Raw genomic sequence first — 20,925 nt, forward strand, 5'->3', positions numbered from 1 at the left:
AGGGGGAGGGGGGGCGCATTTCGAACCACGTGACCCCGCGCTTCCGCTGCCCCTCCCCCCCATTGCCCCTCCCCCCCCCCCAATAAACAACTCCGGAGCCTCGTTGTGGTTTTTATTAACGGCGAAATCATCGTTAATTAATTAATTAATTAATGAACAGCTCGGGGGGGGGAGGGGGGTGATGGGGGAGGGGTGACACCGCGGGTGGGGGGAGGGGCGGTCACAGCTCCGGTCACATGCGGGGGGGTCCGGGGGGGTCAGGCCAGCGCCAGCACTGTGGGGGAGGGGACAGAGAGCTCACCTGAGCTCACCTGAGCCCACCCCGAAGTCCCCAAGTGCCCCCAACCCCCACCAGGTGTTCCCTGTCCCTTCAATTTCTCCACCAGGTGGCCCCAGGTGTGTCCCAGATATCCCCAGGTGTCTCCAGGTGTGTCCCCAGGTGTGTCCCACATCTCCCCAGGTGTGTCCCAGATATTCCCAGGTGTCTCCAGGTGTGTCCCCCATCTCCCCAGGTGTGTCCCAGATATCCCAAGGTGTCTCCAGGTGTGTCCCCCATCTCCCCAGGTGTGTCCCAGATATCCCCAGGTGTCTCCAGGTGTGTCCCCAGGTGTGTCCCACATCTCCCCAGGTGTGTCCCAGATATCCCCAGGTGTCCCCATGTGTGTCCCACATCTCCCCAGGTGTGTCCCAGATATCCCCAGGTGTCCCCATGTGTGTCCCACATCTCCCCAGGTGTGTCCCAGATATCCCCAGGTGTCCCCAGGTGTGCCTCACACCTCCCCAGGTGTGTCCCACATCTCCCCACGTGTCCCCAGGTGTGTCCCAGATATCCCCAGGTGTCCCCAGGTGTGCCTCACACCTCCCCAGGTGTGTCCCACATCTCCCCACGTGTCCCCAGGTGTGTCCCAGATATCCCCAGATGTCCCCAGGTGTGCCTCACACCTCCCCAGGTGTGTCCCAGATATCCCCAGATGTCCCCAGGTGGTTCCCAGCTGTCCCCAGGTGTTTCCCAGGTGCACCCCTCACCTGTCAGTGCCTCCTGTGCGAAGTATTTGACGTCGACGTCCTGGTCCTGCGTCAGCTTCTCCAGCACCGGCTTCACCTCGGTCTGCAGAGTCCTGGCACAGGTGAGACAGGTGAGAGCAGACAGGTGAGAGGGGACAGGTGAGAGGGGACAGGTGAGACAGATGTGAAACAGAGACAGGTGAGAGCAAACAGGTGAGAGGGGACAGGTGAAGCAGTCCATCCCAGTATAAACCAGTACAAACCAGTACAAACCAGTATAAACCAGTACCCGCTGTCCAGGATGGGCCCGGTACATCCCGGTACACCCCAGTACAAACCAGTATAAACCAGTATAAACCAGTACCCGCTGTCCAGGATGGGCCCGGTACACCCCGGTACACCCCAGTACAAACCAGTACAAACCAGTATAAACCAGTATAAACCAGTATAATCCAGTACCCGCTGTCCAGGATGGGCCCGGTACACCCCAGTACAAACCAGTATAAACCAGTATAAACCAGTATAATCCAGTACCCGCTGTCCAGGATGGGCCCGGTACATCCCGGTACACCCCAGTACAAACCAGTACAAACCAGTATAAACCAGTACCCGCTGTCCAGGATGGGCCCGGTACATCCCGGTACACCCCAGTACAAACCAGTACAAACCAGTATAAACCAGTATAAACCAGTACCCGCTGTCCAGGATGGGCCCGGTACATCCCGGTACACCCCAGTACAAACCAGTACAAACCAGTATAAACCAGTATAAACCAGTATAAACCAGTACCCGCTGTCCAGGATGGGCCCGGTACATCCCGGTACACCCCAGTACAAACCAGTACAAACCACTATAAACCAGTATAAACCAGTACCCGCTGTCCAGGATGGGCCCGGTACACCCCAGTACAAACCAGTATAAACCAGTATAAACCAGTACCCGCTGTCCAGGATGGGCCCGGTACACCCCAGTACAAACCAGTATAAACCAGTATAAACCAGTACCCGCTGTCCAGGATGGGCCCGATGCGCTGCAGGGACTTGGCCACGTTGAAGCGAACGTTGGCCACGGCGTCGGCCGCCATGCGCAGCACGGTGGGCAACATCTGCGTGGTGGTCACCTCCTGGCCGCACACCTCGGATAGCACCTGGGCAGGTGAGACAGGTGAGACCAGCACAGGGATTGGGGACATCCATTGCTCCTGTCTCCTAAGGGTCAGGTGTGCCCAGGTGCCCCCAGGTGTACTTGGTGCCACACAGCTGTCCCCATTTGTGTTCCCAGGTGTGCTCAGGTGTACCCAGGTATCACCAGGTGTGCCCAGCTGTACCCCGGGTGTCCCCAGGTGTGCCCAGGTGTCCCCAGCTGTACCCCAGGTGTATCTCAGGTACCCCAGGTGTGCCCAGCTGTAACCCAGGTGTATCTCAGGTACCCCAGGTGTGCCCAGGTGTGCCCAGGTGTATCTCAGGTATCCCTGGTGTACCCAGGTGTGTCCCCAGGTGTACTTGGGTGTGCTCAGGTGTGTCCCCAGGTGTATCTCAGGTACCCCAGGTGTGCCCAGGTGTATCTCAGGTATCCCTGGTGTACCCAGGTGTGTCCCCAGGTGTACTTGGGTGTGCCCAGGTGTGTCCCCAGGTGTATCTCAGGTACCCCAGGTGTGCCCAGGTGTATCTCAGGTACCCCAGGTGTACCCAGGTGTGTACCCAGGTGTGCCCGGGTGTGCCCAGGTATGCCCCCAGCTGTACCCCAGGTGTATCTCAGGTACTCCAGGTGTGCCCAGGTGTGCCCCCAGATGTATCTCAGACACCCCTGGTGTACCCAGGTGTGTACCCAGGTGTGCCCGGGTGTGCCCAGGTGTATCTCAGGTATCCCTGGTGTGCCCAGGTGTGTCCCCAGGTGTATCTCAGGTACCACAGGTGTGCCCAGGTGTGCCCCCAGCTGTACCCCAGGTACCCCAGGTGTGCCCAGATGTATCTCAGGTACCCCAGCTGTACCCCAGGTGTGTCCCCAGGTGTGCCCAGGTGTGCCCAGGTACCCACGTTGATGCAGAACAGCGTGGTCATGCGGTGCAGGTAGTTGGGGTCGGCGGCCATTGCCAGCACCTTGGGCACGATGGTTCCCTGGGCCCAGGTGTGCCCGAAGCGCTCCACCAGTTTGCGCAGGTTACTGGTGGCGGCCTCGCGGATGGCGTACACTGGGGAGAGAAACCAGTACGGACCAGTATGAACCAGTACGAACCAGTACGGGCTGGTATGAACCGCTATGGTCTGGTACAGATCCGTGTACGGACCGGTCTGGACTGGCACAGACCGGTATAAACCAGTATGGACTGGTATGAACCAGTACAAGTCAGTATGGACCAGTACAAACCAGTATGAACCAGTATAAACCAGTATGGATCGCCGTGGTCTGGCGCAGATCCATAGAAACAAATTGGACTGGTACGGACTGGGATGGACTGGGATGGACCAGTATAAACCAGTACGACTCATTGGTCCGGTATAGACCCGTATAAACCAGTATGGGCCAGTACGGACTGGTACACACCAGTATAAACCAGTATGAATCATTGGTCTGGTATAGATCCATATAAACCAGTACAGACTGGTACAGACCAGTATAAACCAGTATAAACCACCGGTCTGGTAGAGATCCATATAAACCAGTATATACTGTATGGACCAGTATAAACCAGTACAAACCGGTATACACCAGTCTAAACCAGCATGGACCAGTACTGCCCACCCCCAGCTCCCAGTAACCCTCCCAGTAGCTCCCAGTAGCTCCCAGTACCGTGATCCACCAGCCAGGCCATGCAAAGCGAGTTCAGCTTCTCATCGAAAAACTCCACACCCTGCATGAGAAGGTACCAGTAAGGACCAGTATAAACCAGTAAGGACCAGTATGAACCACTACAGACCAGTATAAACCAGTACAGAGCAGTACAAACCAGTATAAACCCGTATAAACCACTATGGACCGGTATGAACAAACTCCTCCCAGTCCATCCCAGTCCCTCCGAGGTCCCTCCCAGTAAATCCCAGTCCCTCCCAGTCCTCTCCCAGTCCCTCCCAGTTGCTCCCAGTCCCCTCCCAGTCCATCCCAGTTCCCTCCCAGTGCCCCCATACAAAGCCGTAACTCCATTCCACTGCCCTATACCGGGCTCTAACCCCTCCCAGTGCCTCCCAGTCCATCCCAGTCCCTCCCAGTCCTTTCCCAGTTCCTCCCAGTCCCTCCCAGTTGCTTCCAGTTTGCTCCCAGTCCCCCCACACAAAGCCGTAACTCCATCCCAGTGCCTTGTATCAAACTCCAACCTCCTCCAACCTTGTCCCAGTATATCCCAGTCCCTCCCAGTGCCTCCCAGTCCATCCCAGTCCCTCCCAGTCCATCCCAGTTCCTCCCAGTCCTTCCCAGTCCCTCCCAGCCCTCTCCCAGTGCCTCCCAGTTGCTACCAGTCCCTCCCAGTGCCCCCATACAGCCCTGTAACTCCATCCCACTCCCCTCTATCAAACTCTGACCCCTCCCAGTCCCTCCCAGTCCATCCCAGTGCCTCCCAGTTCCTCCCAGTCCATCCCAGTTCCTCCCAGTCCCTCCCAGTCCTTCCCAGTCCATCCCAGTCCCTCCCAGCCCTCTCCCAGTGCCTCCCAGTCCCCCCATACAGCCCTGTAACTCCATCCCACTCCCCTCTATCAAACTCCAACCCTCTCCCAGTTGCTCCCAGTGCCTTCCAATTGCTCCCAGTCCCTCCCAGTTGCTCCCAATCCCCTCCCAGTCCCTCCCAGTTGCTCCCAATCCCCTCCCAGTCCCTCCCAGTTGCTCCCAATCCCCTCCCAGTCCCTCCCAGTTGCTTCCAATTCGCTCCCAGTCCCCCCACACAAAGCCGTAACTCCATCCCAGTGCCTTGTATCAAACTCCAACCTCCTCCAACCTTGTCCCAGTATATCCCAGTCCCTCCCAGTCCCTCCCAGTGCCTCCCAGTGCCTCCCAGTCTCACCAGCTGGCCGGCCAGCAGCGGCATGTACTCGATGATGGCCAGCCTGACTCTCCACTTGGCATCCTCGGCCAGCTCCACGATGGCCGGGAGCAGGGACTGGGAGAGCTGCCGGATCCCGATCACCTCGTTCACACAGTCCAGGTTGGAAATGATGTTCAGCCGCACCTCGGGGCACTGGGAGGGACTGGGAGTTACTGGGATGGACTGGGAGGGAGCTACGGGTGGGTTTTGGGGTGCTGGGGGGGACTGGGAGGGACTGGGAGGGACTGGGATGAGGCTGCAGTTCCCAAAGCCACCAACAGGTGGAGATGGGGAGACGCTGGGGGTTTATTGAAGGGAGGGACTGGGAGTTACTGGGAAGTACTGGGAAGTACTGGGATGGACTGGGAGAGGGCTGAGAGAGACTGGGAGGGACTGGGAGGGACTGGGAGGGAGCTATGGGTGGGCTTTGGGGCGCTGGGGTGGACTGGGAGGGACTGGGAGGGACTGGGATGGACTGGGATGGAGCTACAGGTGGGTTTTGAGGTGCTGGGGTGGACTGGGATGGACTGGGAGGGACTGGGATGGACTGGGAGGGACTGGGAGGGACTGGGAGGGACTGGGATGGAGCTACAGGTGGGTTTTGAGGTGCTGGGGTGGACTGGGATGGACTGGGATGGACTGGGATGGACTGGGATGGACTGGGAGGAACTGGGATGAGGCTGCAGTTCCCAAAGCCGCCACCAGATGGAGACCTGGAGACACTGGGGATTTATTGGAGGGAACTGGGAGGGACTGGGAAGGAACTGGGAGCAGGTGCCAGTGGGTGGTGGCTCCCCAGGTGTGCCCAGGTGTATCCCGGGTGCCCCCAGGTGTACCCAGGTGTATCCCGGGCGCCCCCAGGTGTGCCCAGGTGTGTACCCAGGTGTGCCCAGGTGTATCCCGGGTGCCCCCAGGTGTGCCCAGGTGTGTGCCCAGGTGTGCCCAGGTGTGTACCCAGGTGTGCCCAGGTGTATCCCGGGTGCCCCCAGGTGTGTACCCAGGTGTATCCCGGGCGCCCCCAGGTGTGCCCAGGTGTGTACCCAGGTGTGCCCAGGTGTATCCCGGGTGCCCCCAGGTGTGCCCAGGTGTGTGCCCAGGTGCGTCACCTCGTCCTTGAGCTGTGCCAGGAACAGGGGCAGCAGGTGCTCCACCGTGTTGTCCTTGCCCAGGATTGGTGACAGCCCCATGATCACCGAGGCCAGCGCTGACTTCACGTGTTGGTTGGCATCCGACACCAGCTCCTGCACAGGTGAGCACAGGTGGGCACAGGTGAGCTCACCTGGTCTCGGGAAGAGGCTCAGGGTGGCTCTGAGATCACAGGCAAGTGCAAAAAGGTGTGCCCAGAGTGGCACGTTAGTCCAGGTGTGTGCCCAGCTCTCCTCAGGTGTACCCAGATGTATCTCAGCTCTCCCCAGGTGTGCCCAGGTGTATCCCAGGTGTGCCCAGCTCTGCCCAGGTGTATCCCAGCTCTCCCCAGGTGTATCCCAGGTGTGCCCGGCTCTCCCCAGCTCTGCCCAGGTGTATCCCAGCTATACCCAGGTGTATCCCAGGTGAGCCCGGCTCTCCCCAGCTCTGCCCAGGTGTATCCCAGCTATACCCAGGTGTACGCCATCTGCGTGCAACTGTGCTCAGGTGTACCCCAACTGTATCCAAGTGTACCCAGGTGTGCTCAGGTGCATCCCAGCTGTTCCCAGGTGTGCTCAGATGTACCCCAGCTGTACCCAAGTGTGCCCAGGTGTACCCCAGCTGTACCCAAGTGTGCCCAGGTGTACCCCAGCTGTACCCAGGTGTGCCCCAGCTGTACCCAGGTGTGCTCAGGTGCATCCCAGCTGTACCCAAGTGTGCCCAGGTGTACCCCAGCTGTACCCAAGTGTGCTCAGGTGTACCCAGGTGTGCTCAGATGTACCCCAGCTGTACCCAAGTGTGCCCAGGTGTACCCCAGCTGTACCCAGGTGTGCCCCAGCTGTACCCAGGTGTGCTCAGGTGGATCCCAGGTGGATCCCAACTCTACCCAGCTACATCCCACCTGTGCCCAGGTGCGCTCACCTTGATGCAGGGCAGGATCTGCCCCATGATCACGGCCTCGCGGCAGTCGGGAGAGAGATTCTCACAGAACTCTGGGGAACAGAAGAAACAACCTGAGCCAGGTCGGGACACCTGAGAAGGCTCGGTAGCCGCCGTAGACAGGTCGGTAGCCGCTGACCTTTGACCTTGTGCGAGGCGGCCGCTCGCACCTCGGCCTCGCAGTCCTTCATGAGGCTCTGGAAGGCGCCCACCAGGTCGGTCTTGGTGATCTCGGGGCCCACGGCACGCTGCAGCTGCGGGGACACGGCCCAGGTGTGTCCAGGTGTGTCCCCAGGTGTGCTCAGATGCTCCCAGGTGCCCCGCGTGTATACTCAGGTATCGTCAGGTGCCACCAGATTCCACCACGTGTGCCCAAGTGTCCCCCAAATACCCTCCGGGTGTTCCCGGGTGTCCCCCCAGGTGTCCCCCAGGTACCCTCAGGTACCCCAAGGTAACCCAAAGTGTGCCCAGGTGCCTCCCAGGCACCCCCGGTTACCCCTCAGATGCGTCCAGGTGCCCCCCTGATATCCCCAGGTGCACCCAGGTGTACCTAAGTGTGCCCAGGTTCTCCCAGGAATACCCAGGTGTCCCCTGGATGTCCCCAGGAATACCCAGGTGCCCCCCAGGTGTGCCCAGGAGTACCTACGTGCACCCCAGGTACCCCCCCCAGTGTGCCCAGGTGCCCCCCCCAGTGTGCCCAGGTGCCTCCCAGGTGTGCCCAGGTGCCCCCCAGGTGTACCCAGGTGTACATAGGTGTGCCCAGGTGCCCCTCAGGTGTGTCCAGGTGCCTCCTAGGTGTGCCCAGGTGTACCCAGGTGCCACCCCAGTGTGCCCAGGTGCCCCCCAGGTGTGTCCAGGTGTACCCAGGTGCCACCCCAGTGTGCCCAGGTGCCCCCCAGGTGTGTCCAGGTGCCCCCTAGGTGTGCCCAGGTGTACCCAGGTGCTCCCCCAGTGTGCCCAGGTGCCCCTCAGGTGTGTCCAGCTGCCCCCTAGGTGCCTCCCAGGTGTACCCAGGTGCCCCCTAGGTGTACCCAGGTGCCTCCCAGGTGTACCCAGGTGTGCTCAGGTGCCTCCCAGGTATACCCAGGTGCCCCCCAGGTGTACCCAGGTGCCCCCCAGGTGTGCCCAGGTGCCTCCCAGGTGTACCCAGGTATGCCCAGGTGCCCCCCACGTGTACCCAGGTGCCCCCCAGGCGTACCCAGGTACCCCCTAGATGTACCCAAGTGTGCCCAGGTGTGCCCAGGTGCGTCACCCACCTCGGTGAACTTGTCGGCCACCATGTACCGGACCCTCCAGGATTTGTCCTCGGCCGCCTGGCGCAGGGTGGGCATCACCAGCCCCTCCAGCTCCTCCTGGGGCAGCAGCTGGGCAATGCTCACGCAGGCCTCGACCGCCAGCAGCCGCACCGAGTCCTGCGCAGGTGAGCGCAGGTGTGCGCAGGTGAGCATCAGGTAACCCCCGGGTGAGGCACAGGTAAACCCCAAGTGATCCCCCCCACCACGTGCACACCTCCACTGCCAGCAACCGCACCGAGTCCTGCCCGCAGGTGAGCGCAGGTGTGCACAGGTGAGCCTCAGGTAACCCCCGGGTGCCCCCCAGGTACCCCTCAGCTCCCCACCAGGTGTGCCCAGGTGCCCCCCAGGTACCCTCAGGTGCCCCCAGGTACCCTCAAGTGTCCCCCAAGGTGCCCCCCAGGTGTGCCCAACTGCATCCAGGTGCTCCCAGGTACCCTCAGGTGCCCCCCAGGTGTGCCCAACTGCATGCAGGCGCTCCCAGGTGCCCCCCAAGTACTCCCCAGACGTGTTTAGCTCCATCCAGGTGTACCCGGGTACCCCCAGGTGTGCCCAGCTCCCCCCCAGGTGTGCCAGGTGTGCCGTACCTGCTCGTCGGAGGCCAGGTTGGAGAACATGGGGATGATCTCGCTCTTGACGTGCTCCAGCTCCAGCACCTTGGCGAACTCACCCAGCTTGGAGGCGGCCGCGCGCCGCACCATGGGCGTGTCGTCAGAACACAGGTTCCGGAAGTACCTGCGGGCACACCTGAGTTACCTGGGCACACCTGGGTACTTCCCAGGGACACCTGAGCACACCCGGGTACTACCCGGGGTCACCTGAGCACTACCTGAGCACACCTGGGTATGGCCTGGGATGGGTTGGTGACCCCAAACCCACCTCACTGACCCTGTGATCACCTGAGTGACCCCACACCATCCCACCCCCCCTGCGGTCACTCCCATCCCCCCTGTGGTCACTCCCATCCCCCTGCGGTCACTCCCATCCCCCCTATGGTCACTCCCATCCCCCTGCGGTCACTCCCATCCCCCCTATGGTCACTCCCATCCCCCCTGCGGTCACTCCCATCCCCCCTGCGGTCACTCCCATCCCCCCTGCGGTCACTCCCATCCCCCCTATGGTCACTCCCATCCCCCCTGCGGTCACTCCCATCCCCCCAGCGGTCACTCCCATCCCCCTGCGGTCACTCCCATCCCCCCAGCGGTCACTCCCATCCCCCTGCGGTCACTCCCATCCCCCCTGCGGTCACTCCCATCCCCCTGCGGTCACTCCCATCCCCCCAGCGGTCACTCCCATCCCCCTGCGGTCACTCCCATCCCCCTGCGGTCACTCCCATCCCCCCTGCGGTCACTCCCATCCCCCTGCGGTCACTCCCATCCCCCCTGCGGTCACTCCCATCCCCCCTGCGGTCACTCCCATCCCCCTGCGGTCACTCCCATCCCCCCTGCGGTCACTCCCACCCCCCTATGGTCACTCCCATCCCCCTGCGGTCACTCCCATCCCCCCTGCGGTCACTCCCATCCCCCTGCGGTCACTCCCATCCCCCCTGCGGTCACTCCCACCCCCCTATGGTCACTCCCATCCCCCTGCGGTCACTCCCATCCCCCCTGCGGTCACTCCCATCCCCCCTGCGGTCACTCCCATCCCCCAGCGGTCACTCCCATCCCCCCTGCGGTCACTCCCATCCCCCCTGCGGTCACTCCCATCCCCCCTGCGGTCACTCACTGACCCTGTGGTCACTCCCATCCCCCCTGCGGTCACTCCCATCCCCCCTGCGGTCACTCACTGACCCTGTGGTCACTCCCACCCCCCTGCGGTCACTCCCATCCCCCCTGCGGTCACTCACTGGCGCAGCTCGGCCTTGACCGGACTGGACACCCGTGGGTAGCAGACGCTGAAGAGGCCGCAGGCCGAGGTCCGAGACGTGAACCAGTCCCCTCCGGCCAGGCGCTTGACCAGCGGCACGAAGTGACCCTCGAGGTCCGGCGGCGAGTGCTCGTGGGACACGGCCCGCAGGGACTCCACGGCCTTGTCCCTCACCACCGTCTCCTCCACCGTGGCCAGGCTCTCCAGGGGCGGCTGGACAGACGGACAGATGGACACAGGGCGGTCAGAGGGACGGGGGGACGGACAGACGGGCAGCGGGCGGGCGTGGGGCGGACATCGAAGAAACAGGAGGACGTGGAGCGGGATGTCGGATGGACAGAGGGATGTCGGATGGACAGATGGACGCTGGATGGACACTGGATGGACACTGGATGGACAGATGGACATTGGATGGACAGAGGGATATCAGATGGACACATGGACACTGGATGGACACTGGATGGACATTGGATGGACAGAGGGACATTGGATGGACACTGGATGGACAGATGGACACTGGATGGACAGAGGGATATCAGATGGACAGATGGACACTGGATGGACATTGGATGGACAGAGGGACACTGGATGGACAGATGGACATTGAATGGACAGAGGGATATCAGATGGACAGATGGACACTGGATGGACAGAGGGACACTGGATGGACAGATGGACATTGGATGGACAGAGGGATATCAGATGGACAGATGGACATGGATGGACACTGGGATGGACACAGGATGGACAAAGGGATATCAGGTGGACAGATGGACACTGGATGGACAGATGGACACTGGATGGACACAGGATGGACAGATGGACACTGGATGGACACAGGATGGACAAATGGATATCAGATGGACAGATGGACACAGGGTGGGCAGAAGGACGGTGGATGGGCAGACGGACACCAGACGGACACATGGACACACGATGATGGTCAGATGGGCACTGGATGGGCAGATGGACACTGGATGGACAGATGGACACTGGATGGACAGATGGACACGGGACGGACACACGGACACGGGACGGACAGATGGACGAGGGATTTACGACAGACGTGGGGTGAACACATGGACAGAAGGACATAGAGTGGACAGAGGGACACAGGACAGGGGTTCAGGGATCCCAAGGTGCAATTCTGGCCTCCCCAGGTGCGTTTTTTGACCCCCAGGTTCGTTTCTGTCCTCCCCAGGTGCGTTTTTGGCCTCCCCAGGTACGTTTTTGGGGCTCCTACCAGCAGGCAGTGCACGAACTCGGGTCCCCCCACGAGGGCGGTGAAGGTGCCGAGCTGCTCGGCCAGCGCCAGCAGCACCTCGTCTTCATCGTAGATGGTGTCTGCAGGTAACACACCTGTCAATCACCTGCCCCCCCACACACACCTGTCAATCACCACGGGCCCCACCCACCACCCAAACCTCCTCATAGGGAACTTTAGGTCGATTTTTGGGGCTGAGAGAAAAATTCCGAGGCCTCCCAGGGCCTCCTTACACCCACCCAGATTTTGGGGACCCCTCCCCAGATTTTGGGACCGCTCCAAACACCCCCCCCCCACCCGCAGGTACCGGTCAGGAAAGGGAGGAGCTCGCTGCGGGTTCGCTCCACGCCCAGCGCCAGCGCGATGGTCGAGAGCTTCTTGATGCTGTTGAGTCGCAGCTGGGATGGGGAAAAAAAGCGAAAAATTGGAGAAAAATTTGCGAAAAAACTCGGGGGAAATGTCGAAAAAATTGCCCCCTCATGGAGCAAACCCCGCCCCCAACGCGACGAAGCCAATCAGGAGCGGCGTCTCACGGCTCCGCAGCAGCGTCGAGGGAGAGAGGAGCGCCCTGATTGGCTCCGCAAAGCCCCGCCTACAGCGGCGGCAACCAATGGAGAGCGGGGGTGCCTCGGCCTCGCGCTGCCATTGGATGCAGCGAAGAGGGGGGCGGGGGGAGCGCCGAGCTGCCCCGTCGCTAGGGGGCGTAACGGCAGGCGGGGTGGATTTCCCCCCTCCCCCTCAGCGCGCCGAGGACCAATCACAACGCGCCTAACAGAATCAAACCGGCCCACCAGCCAATCAGAACGTGCCTTTCACCGGAATCACCAAGGGGACCAAAACTACCCCACAACATGTAACGCCGCCGCCCATTCGTCCGCTAATGAGGGGACCGGGCCGCCTCAGCCAATCAGCGCGGCCGTCTCATAGCGGCCATCAGCAGCGGGGCAGCGGCGAGCGGGCGATGGCGGCCGGGCTCCGAGGCCGTGGAAGGGTCCGGAAGCCGCGGAAGAGCCCGAGGATATCGCGACGAAGCCCCGACAGCGCTACCTGCACGTCCTCGTTGCGGAGCTCGTCGATGAGCACTGCGATCGGGTAAAGCGAATCGTCGCCGTCCGCCGCCGCCATCTTCGCCGCCGCCGCCGCCCCGGCTCTGACGGGCCGCACGGGGCCGCCCGCCCCGCTCCTGCAGGGCTTCCGCGGCGCTGATTGGTCGGTGCAGCCGCAGTGCCCTCCTTCCGCCTCTTTCCATTGGTCGATGGCGCTGTCTGTCAATTGAAGCACCGCCCCTGCGGACGGCACTCGGTCCCGCGCACTGATAGGGCGACGCTGTTGATTGACAGCTAGGAGGGGCGGGGCGAGACGTTGCTGGGCAACGCGGAGCCGCCGCGTCGGAGCCGGGGAGGAGCTGGGACAAACTGGGACGAACTGGGAGAGGATTGCGACCAACTGGGACACGCTGGGAGCGGCCGGATCATACTGGGACAGACCGGAATGCCCTGGGGCCGGACTGGGTCATACTGGGACAAACTGGGACCCCTCTGGACCTGAACTGGGAGCCGCTGGGTTATACTAGGACAAACTGGGACCTACTGGGACCCGTGCGGTGCCAAACTGGTTTATACTGGGACACACCCGCAGCAAAAACCATCAAATCCCAATAAAAACCAGTAAAACTGAGCCAGGATTTGGCCCCAACCCCTCCCTGACCCCACCCTTTTAAGCCACGCCTCCACAGAAAAAGGTGATGACGTCATCCACTGGCCACGCCTTTATTGGGGTTGGGGGGAAGGCACTGGGATGGGGGAAAGAGGGGGGGCCTGGTCCAGACTGGAAGGCACTGGGATGAACTGGGACGAACTGGTCCAGGCCAGAAGGCACCAGAGGACGGGAGAACCATTAAAAACCCAGCAGCGCCAAACTGGAACGAACCGGTTCTTACTGGTGCTTACTGGTCCAGCACCCTGGGAGTCACTGGGATGAACTGGGATGAACTGGGAGGCTCAGATGCGACCGCTTTGCCTAAGTTTCTCCACCAGGGCCTCAACGCTCTCCACCTTCTCCCCACCTGCCCTGGCCGGCGGCTCCTGCACCTGCAGCACCTTCAGGCGGGGGGACCCCCCCGAGACCCCCAAATCCGCTGCCGGAATCACCTCCAGGGGCTTCTTCTTGGCTTTCTGCAGATTTAAAAATTTTTTTTTGGATTTTTTTTTTTTTTTTGGGGGGCATTTTTTGGTATTTTTTTGGAGAATTTTTGGACATTTTTTAGGCGTTTTCGGGGAATTTTTGGAGCATTTTTTGGGAAGTTTTGGAGAATGTTTTGGTAGTTTTTTAGAAAATTTTTTAGGAGTTTTTTTAGGGGTTTGCCATCACCCAAAAAAAGCAGAGGAAAACCCCTCCCCAAAAAATGGGGATACTGATAACTGGGGTTTGGGGAGGGGGTGGGATTTTGGGTGGTTTCGAGGATTTTTGGGGAATTTTGGAGGTTCCCAGGAATTATTTTCCCAATTCCCTTCTTCCCCAAAATGCCCCCCCCAAGGTATTTGGGACACCAGGTCTACCCAAACGGGAATTTTGGGAAATCCCAAGAATATTGGAAAAGATTCTGGGAATTTTGGGGATTACCCATTGATCTTGGGAACACCCGGGAGTTTTGGGAACACCCAGGAATTTTGGGAACACCCAGAAATTTTGGGATTTTGGGAATGATCCCATTTTCCCCCTCGCCCCAATTCCAGGACAACAGGTCTACCCACACTGGAACCACCAGGAAACACCCAGGATTTTTTTGCTGGGAAAGATCCCTGAGATTTTGGGGAGCCCCCTGGGAATTTTGGGGACCCTGGGGATTTGGGAAACACCCAGGAATTTTGGGATTTTGGGGATAATCTCATTTTCCCCCCATCTAATTCCCCAGGGTATCTGGGGACAACAGGTCTACCCACACTAGACCCTCTTGGGAAGCACCCAGGATTTTTTGGGGGGGAAGATATCTGAGATTCTGGGGACTCCCCCGGGAATTTTGGGGGTCCTGGAGATTACGGGAACACCCAGAGATTTTGGAAACACCCAGGAATTTTGGGATTTTGGGGCTAATCCCATTTTTGGTCCATCTAATTCCTCAGGGTATCTGGGACAACAGGTCTACCCACACTAGATCCTCTTGGGAAGCACCCAGGATTTTTTTTGGGGGGGAAGATATCTGAGATTTTGGGGACTCCCCCGGGAATTTTGGGGGTCCTGGAGATTACGGGAACACCCAGAGATTTGGGAACACCCAGGAATTTTGGGATTTTAGGGATAATCCCAATTTTTGTCCATCTAATTCCCCTAGGTATCCGGGACAACAGGTCTACCCACACTGGAACACCTCTCGGAATTTTTTTTTGGGGGGAAGATCCCTGAGATTTTTAGGGAATCTCCCGGGAATTTTGGGGAACCCCCGGGGGATCGGGGGGTGCCCCCACCCACCATGATGTTGGGCAGCGTGGCGTAGCGGGGCTCGTTGAGCCGCAGGTCAGCGGTCAGCACTGCGGGCAGGCGCAGCCGCAGCGTCTCCAGACCCCCGTCCACCTCCCGCTGGACACGCACGGCCCCGTCCTCCAGCTCCACCCGCGAGGCGAACGTCCCCTGAGGACCAGTACGGACTGGGAGCCTCCCAGTATGGACTGGGAGTGGGCACTACCCAGCGGGTGCTGTCCCAGTATGAGTTGGGTCCTCCCAGTATGGACTGGGAGTATTCCAACATGACCTAAACCCTCACAGTATGAGTTCGGGGCGTTCCAGTATTAACTGGGACCCTACCAGTAGAAAGTGGGAGCATTCCAGTATGAGCTACACCCTCCCAGTATGAACTGGGACCCTCCCGGTATGAACTGGGACCCTCTCGGTATGGTCTAGACCTTCCCAGTATGAACTGGAACCTTCTCAGTATGAACTGGGACCCTCCTGATATGAACTGGGATCCTCTCAGTACGATCTAGACCTTCCCAGTATGAACTGGGACCCTCTCGGTATGAACTGGGATCCTCTCAGTATGATCTAGACTTTCCCAGTACAAACTGGAACACTCCCAGTATGATGTAGACCCTCCCCGTATGAAACAGAACCCTCTCAGTACAATCTACACCTTCCCAGTATGAACTGGAACCCTCCCAGTATAAACTCGGACCCTTTCAGTAGGATCGAGACTTTCCCAGTATAAACTGGAACATTCCCAATACAATATAGACCCTCCCAATATGAACTGGAACCCTCCCAGCACGATGTACACCCTCCCAGTATGAACTGGACCGCCCTCCAGTTCACATCTTTTCGGGGGCAATATATCCCGTCCTCCCCCGCGACTTAAGGGGGGGGGGATAAATCCCATCAACCACCGCGGCTAAGGGGGTGGATATATCCCACAATCCCCCAAACCGGAAGAGGCGAATGTATCCCACCAACCCCTACAACTCAGGGGAGGGCGGGGTGAATATATCCCATCATCCCTCACCGCGATGCATGACGGGATACACCCACCCCTCCGCCGCCATGGGGGGGTGTATCCCATCGTGCCCCGCGCGCGGCCTACCTGCGGCCAGTCCAACATGGCGGCCAGGAGCTGCCCGGTCTGGTTGCAATCGTCGTCGATGGCCTGAGGGGAGGAGACACGGGATCTATAGGGGATCGATCTATAGGGGATCGATCTATAGGGGATCCCCCACCCCAGGGTGTGGGGAGCGTCCAGAGGGGCCTACAGGGGTCCCTAGGGGATCTATAGGGTCTCCGTAGGGTTCTGGAATGTTCTCCATAGGGATCTAAAGCATTCCCTAAGGTTCTATAGGCTCTCCACAGGGTCCTATAGGACTCCATAGGGATCTGTAGGAGTCCATGGGGTTCTATAGGGTCTCCATAGGGATTCCATAGGGTTCTGTCGGGATCTATAGGATTCCATAAGGTTCTGTAGGGATCCATAGGGTTCTATAGGGTCTCCACTGGGTTCTATAGAATTCCACAGGGCCCCACGGAATTCCATAGGGCCCCGTAGGACTCCACAGAGTCCTATAGGACCCTATAGGATTCCATAAGGTTCCACAGGGTTCTATAGGATTCCACAGGGCCCTATAGAATTCCATAGGGTTCCATAGGGTTCTATTGGGCCCTATAGATTTCCATAGGATTCTATAGGATTCCACAGGGTTCTATAGGGTTCCATAGAGTTCTATACGGTTCTATAGGATTCCATAGGGTTCTATAGAATTCCATAGGGTTCTATAGAATTCCATAGGGTTCTATAGGATTCCATAGGGTTCCACAGGATTCTATAAGATTCCATAGGGTTCTATAGGATTCCATAGGGTTCTATAGGATTCCATAGGATTCTATAGGGTTCTACAGGATTCCATAGGGTTCTATAGGGTTCCATAGGGTTCTACAGGATTCCATAGGGTTCTATAGGGTTCCATAGGGTTCTATAGGATTCCATAGGGTTCCATAGGGTTCTATAGGATTCCATAGAGTTCCATAGGGTTCCATAGGGTTCTATAGGATTCCATAGGGTTCCATAGGGTTCTATAGGATTCCATAGAGTTCCATAGGGTTCCATAGGGTTCCATAGGGTTCCATAGGGTTCTATAGGATTCCATAGGGTTCCATAGGGTTCTATCGGGTTCCATAAAGTTCTATAGGATTCCATAGGGTTCCATAGGATTCTATAGGGTTCCATAGGATTCCATAGGGTTCCATAGGGTTCTATAGGATTCCATAGGGTTCCATAGGATTCCATAGGGTTCCATAGGGTTCTATAGGATTCCATAGGGTTCCATAGGATTCCATAGGGTTCTATAGGGTTCCACAGGTTCCCGCCCCCCAGGGGCCCTCACCTGCTTGCCCAGCAGCACCAGGTGAGGCTGCAGCCGCCCCACGAGCGCGGCCAGAGCCGTGGCCACCTCGCGGGGCCCGGTGGCCACCCCCTCCCCCACCTCGGCCAGCAGCGCCCGGTCGGCGCCGACGGCCAGCGCGGTGCGGAGCGTCTCCTGCACGGGGGGGAAAGGGTTAAACGGCGGCGTCAAAAAACGCGCGGGACGGGCCCGGAAACGGCCAAAATACACCCAAAACTGGAGCTAAAAATGGGTAAAATACACCCAAAACTGGAGCTAAAAACGGGTAAAATACACCCAAAACTGGAGTCAAAAACGGGTAAAATACACCCAAAACTGGAGCTAAAAATGGGTAAAATACACCCAAAACTGGAACCAGTAACAGGTAAAAAGAAATAGCTCCAAAATACCCCAAAAATCTTCCTGAAATAACCAAAAAATGCCCCAAAAGTACCAAAAATACACCCTAAAAACAGCTCAGGTGTGCGCAGCTGCCCCCAGGTGTATCCCAGGTGTGCCCAGGTGTATCCCAGGTGTACCCAGGTGTGCCCAGGTGTGCTCAGGTGTACCCAGGTGTATCCCAGGTGTACCCAGGTGTGCTCAGGTGTACCCAGCTGCCCCCAGGTGTATCCCAGGTGTGCCCAGGTGCGCCCAGGTGTGCCCAGGTGTACCCAGGTGTGCCCAGGTGCCCTCACCTGGCTGGCCTCGCTGCCCAGCGATGCCACGATCACCTTGGTTGATCCCCCCAGGTGTATCTCAGGTGCACCCAGCTGCCCCCAGGTGTATCCCAGCTGCCCCCAGGTGTATCCCAGGTGTGCCCAGGTGTACCAGGTGTGCCCAGGTGTGCCCAGGTGCCCTCACCTGGCTGGCCTTGCTGCCCAGCGATGCCACGATCACCTCCTGGGCCTTCCCGGCCTCGGCGCAGCCTCACGGCCTCCTCCAGGGCGATCTCGCAGAACGGGTTCAGCGCGTGCTTCACCCCCTGCGTCTGCACCCCGCCCCCACCTGGCGCCACGCGCACCTGCCCCGGGCACACCTGGCTCAGGTGAGACCGGCCCCGGAGCCGACGGCGGGCGGGTGGGGGAGGGAATCACGGGTTTTGGGGGGAGGGGGTTAGGGGTGAACAGGTGTGGTCAGGTGTGAGCCCACGGGTGTTCCGGGTGTGCTCAGGTATCCCCAGGTGTGTCCTAGGGGTACCCAACTGTGCCCAGGTGTGTCCCTGGTGTGCCCCAGGTATCCCCAGGTATGCCCAGGTGTGTCCCAAGGGTGCCCCGGGTATCTCCAGGTGTGGCCCAGGTGTGCCCCGGGTATCCCCAGGTGTGCCCCAGGTGTGTCCCAGGGTGCCCAGGTATCCCCAGGTGTGCCCCAGGTATCCCCAGGTGTGCCCCGGGTATCCCCAGGTGTGCCCCAGGTATCCCCAGGTGTGCCCCAGGTATCCCCAAGGTGTGCCCCGGGTATCCCCAGGTGTGCCCCAGGTATCCCCATGTGTGCCCCGGGTATCCCCAGGTGTGTCCCAGGTGTGTCCCAAAGCGACACCTCCAAATATCCCCAAAATTCTCCCGAAATTCCTCCCAAATATCCCAAAATTCCCTCCCAAACCCCCAAAACTCTGCAAAATTCCTCCCCAAATTCCCCAAATTTCATCCCAAAATTTCCCCCACAAAACTCCCCCCAAAATTCCCAAAAATCCTCCCAAATTCCCTCCCAAAACTCCCCCAAAATTCCCCAAATTCCCTCCCAAAATTCCTCCAAATCCTCCCAAATTACCCAAAAATTTCCCCCCAAAATTCCCCCAAATCTCCCTCCCAAAATCCCCAAAATTCTCCAAATCCCCCCAAAATTTTCCCCCCAAAATTCCCAAACCCCTCCCCCTCCCCACCCCCCAAAATTTTAGCCAGCGGGGGAGGGGCGACCCCCACGACCTCTGCTCCTCCCAGGTGAGCCCCGCCCTTTAAACCTTCCCCTCCCCCACCCAGGTGTGACCTTCCCCCCCCTCCCCCAAAATCCGGGATTTTTTTTTTTTTTTTTTTTTTTTTTTGGGGGGAGGGTGGGGGGAGGGGATGGTTCCCGGGGTAACCCCGGAATTTTGGGATTTGCGCTCTTGGGGGAGGGGCGCCCAGGTGCGCTCTCACCTTGACGGCGAAGTCAATGACGCGCTTCACCCCCACGAGCACGCGCAGCGCCGCCATTGCCGCCCTCAGCAACAACGACAACAAAAAAAAGCGCGCGTCCCTCTCTGATGACGTCATCACGCCCCGCCGCCGCACCGCCGTCTCGCTTCGATGACGTCGACGCGACGCGCGCGGCGCGGCGTCGCTTTGTTAATGACGTCACAGCGCGCCGCCGCCGCCGCCGCCATTTTGCGGCCCGCCAAAAAAAAAAAAAAAACAAAAAAAAAAAAAACAAAAAAAAACCCTCCCCTTTTTCGTTACGTCATCACGGCAGCGACGCCGCAGTGACGTCATGCCGACTGCCAAACCACGCCCCCCTCCACCCCGTGATGCAATGCGGTCGATTAAACCGCGATTTGTGACGTCATAAAACGAGAAGGGCGTGGTCTGAGCGCGTCACGTGACGGGAAGTGGGGGAGGGATTTTGGGGGGACTTTTTGTGGGGTTTTGGGTTTTTTTGGTTTTTTTTTTTTGTTTTGGTTTTTTTTTTGGGGTCGTTTCGGGGGTTTTGGGACATTTTGGAGATTTTGGGGTTTTTTTTTTTTGAGGTTTTTGGGAATTTGGGGTTTTTTTGAGGTTTTGGGGTTTTTGGGGATTTTTTTGGTTTTTTTGGGGGGGGTTTGGGGATTTATTTGGGGTTTTTTTTTTTAGGTTTTGGGTTTTGTTTTTTTTTTTTTTCTTTGAGGTTTTGGGGTGGTTTTTTGAGGTTTTTGGGAATTTTTGGGGTTTTTTTTTGAGGTTTTGGGGTTTTTGGGGATTTTTTGAGGTTTTTGGGAATTTTGGGGGTTTTTTTTGAGGTTTTGGGGATTTTTTGAGGTTTTGGGATTTTTGGGGTTTTTTTTGAGGTTTTGGGGTTTTGGTTTTGGGGGTTTTTTGGGGGGTCGTTTCGGGGGTTTTGGGAGATTTTGGGGGGGTTTTTTTGAGGTTTTTGGGGGATTTTTGGGGGGTTTTTGAGGTTTTAGGATTTTTTGGTTTGGGTTTTTTTGGAGGGGTTTGGGGTTTTGGGGTTTTTTTTTTTTTGAGGTTTTGGGGTTTTGTGATTTTTTTGTTTTTTTTTTTCTTTGAGGTTTTGGGGTTTGGGATTTTTTGGGGTTTTTTTGGAGGTTTTTTTGGGTGGATTTTGGTGATTTGGGGATTTTTTTTTTCTGGGGAGATTTTGTTGGGTTTTGGAGTTTTGGGGTTTTTGGGTTTTTTTTTTTTTTGTGGTTTTGGGAAATTTTTGTTCATTTCTTGGGATTTTTTTTTATTTTTATTTTATTTTGATTTTCGGGGGAGGTTTTGGGGTTTTGGGGATTTCTTTATTAAATTTTTTTGGAATTTTTGGTTTTTTTTTTTCTGTGTTTTTTTGGGATATTTTGGATTTTTTTGGGGGGGGGGGGGCGGGGTGGATTTT

General features: G+C 58.2%; 2 protein-coding genes across 2 annotated transcripts; both read right to left on the minus strand.

Annotated features, from left to right (window-relative positions):
* Positions 1-98: 98 nt before the first annotated feature.
* PPP2R1A (protein phosphatase 2 scaffold subunit Aalpha) lies at positions 99-12,664 on the minus strand. The gene is made up of 15 exons (XM_062512394.1): positions 12,551-12,664; positions 11,811-11,901; positions 11,483-11,583; positions 10,220-10,452; positions 8,961-9,108; positions 8,338-8,493; positions 7,221-7,335; positions 7,064-7,134; positions 6,124-6,258; positions 4,997-5,170; positions 3,796-3,856; positions 3,042-3,196; positions 2,010-2,152; positions 1,027-1,118; positions 99-274 (listed from the first exon to the last, which is right to left on the minus strand). Exons 1-15 carry the CDS (start codon positions 12,626-12,628, stop codon positions 258-260), a joined length of 1,770 nt encoding a protein of 589 aa, XP_062368378.1. The 5' UTR covers positions 12,629-12,664; the 3' UTR covers positions 99-257.
* Positions 12,665-13,251: 587 nt separating this feature from the next.
* ETFB (electron transfer flavoprotein subunit beta) lies at positions 13,252-19,550 on the minus strand. Its single transcript, XM_062512319.1, is given in 7 exon segments — positions 13,252-13,677; positions 14,972-15,130; positions 16,074-16,136; positions 17,365-17,517; positions 18,223-18,279; positions 18,281-18,382; positions 19,494-19,550. Coding segments are annotated over 7 exon segments (765 nt in total). The 3' UTR covers positions 13,252-13,503.
* Between the last annotated feature and the right edge of the window lie 1,375 nt (positions 19,551-20,925).

The sequence above is a fragment of the Cinclus cinclus genome, chromosome 36 (genome assembly GCF_963662255.1).
Source record: "Cinclus cinclus chromosome 36, bCinCin1.1, whole genome shotgun sequence".
Lineage (NCBI taxonomy): Eukaryota > Metazoa > Chordata > Aves > Passeriformes > Cinclidae > Cinclus > Cinclus cinclus.

Excerpts from the sequence above, each read along its gene's own strand:
- PPP2R1A (XM_062512394.1), bottom strand. The coding sequence starts at position 12,628 with ATGGCGGCGGCGGACGGCGACGATTCGCTTTACCCGATCGCAGTGCTC. Across the intron at positions 11,902-12,550 it reads TCCGCAACGAGGACGTGCAG|CTGCGACTCAACAGCATCAA; the intron begins GTAGCGCTGTCG and ends TCCCCATCCCAG. Across the intron at positions 3,857-4,996 it reads CGCTGCTGGCCGGCCAGCTG|GGTGTGGAGTTTTTCGATGA; the intron begins GTGAGACTGGGA and ends CTTCTCATGCAG.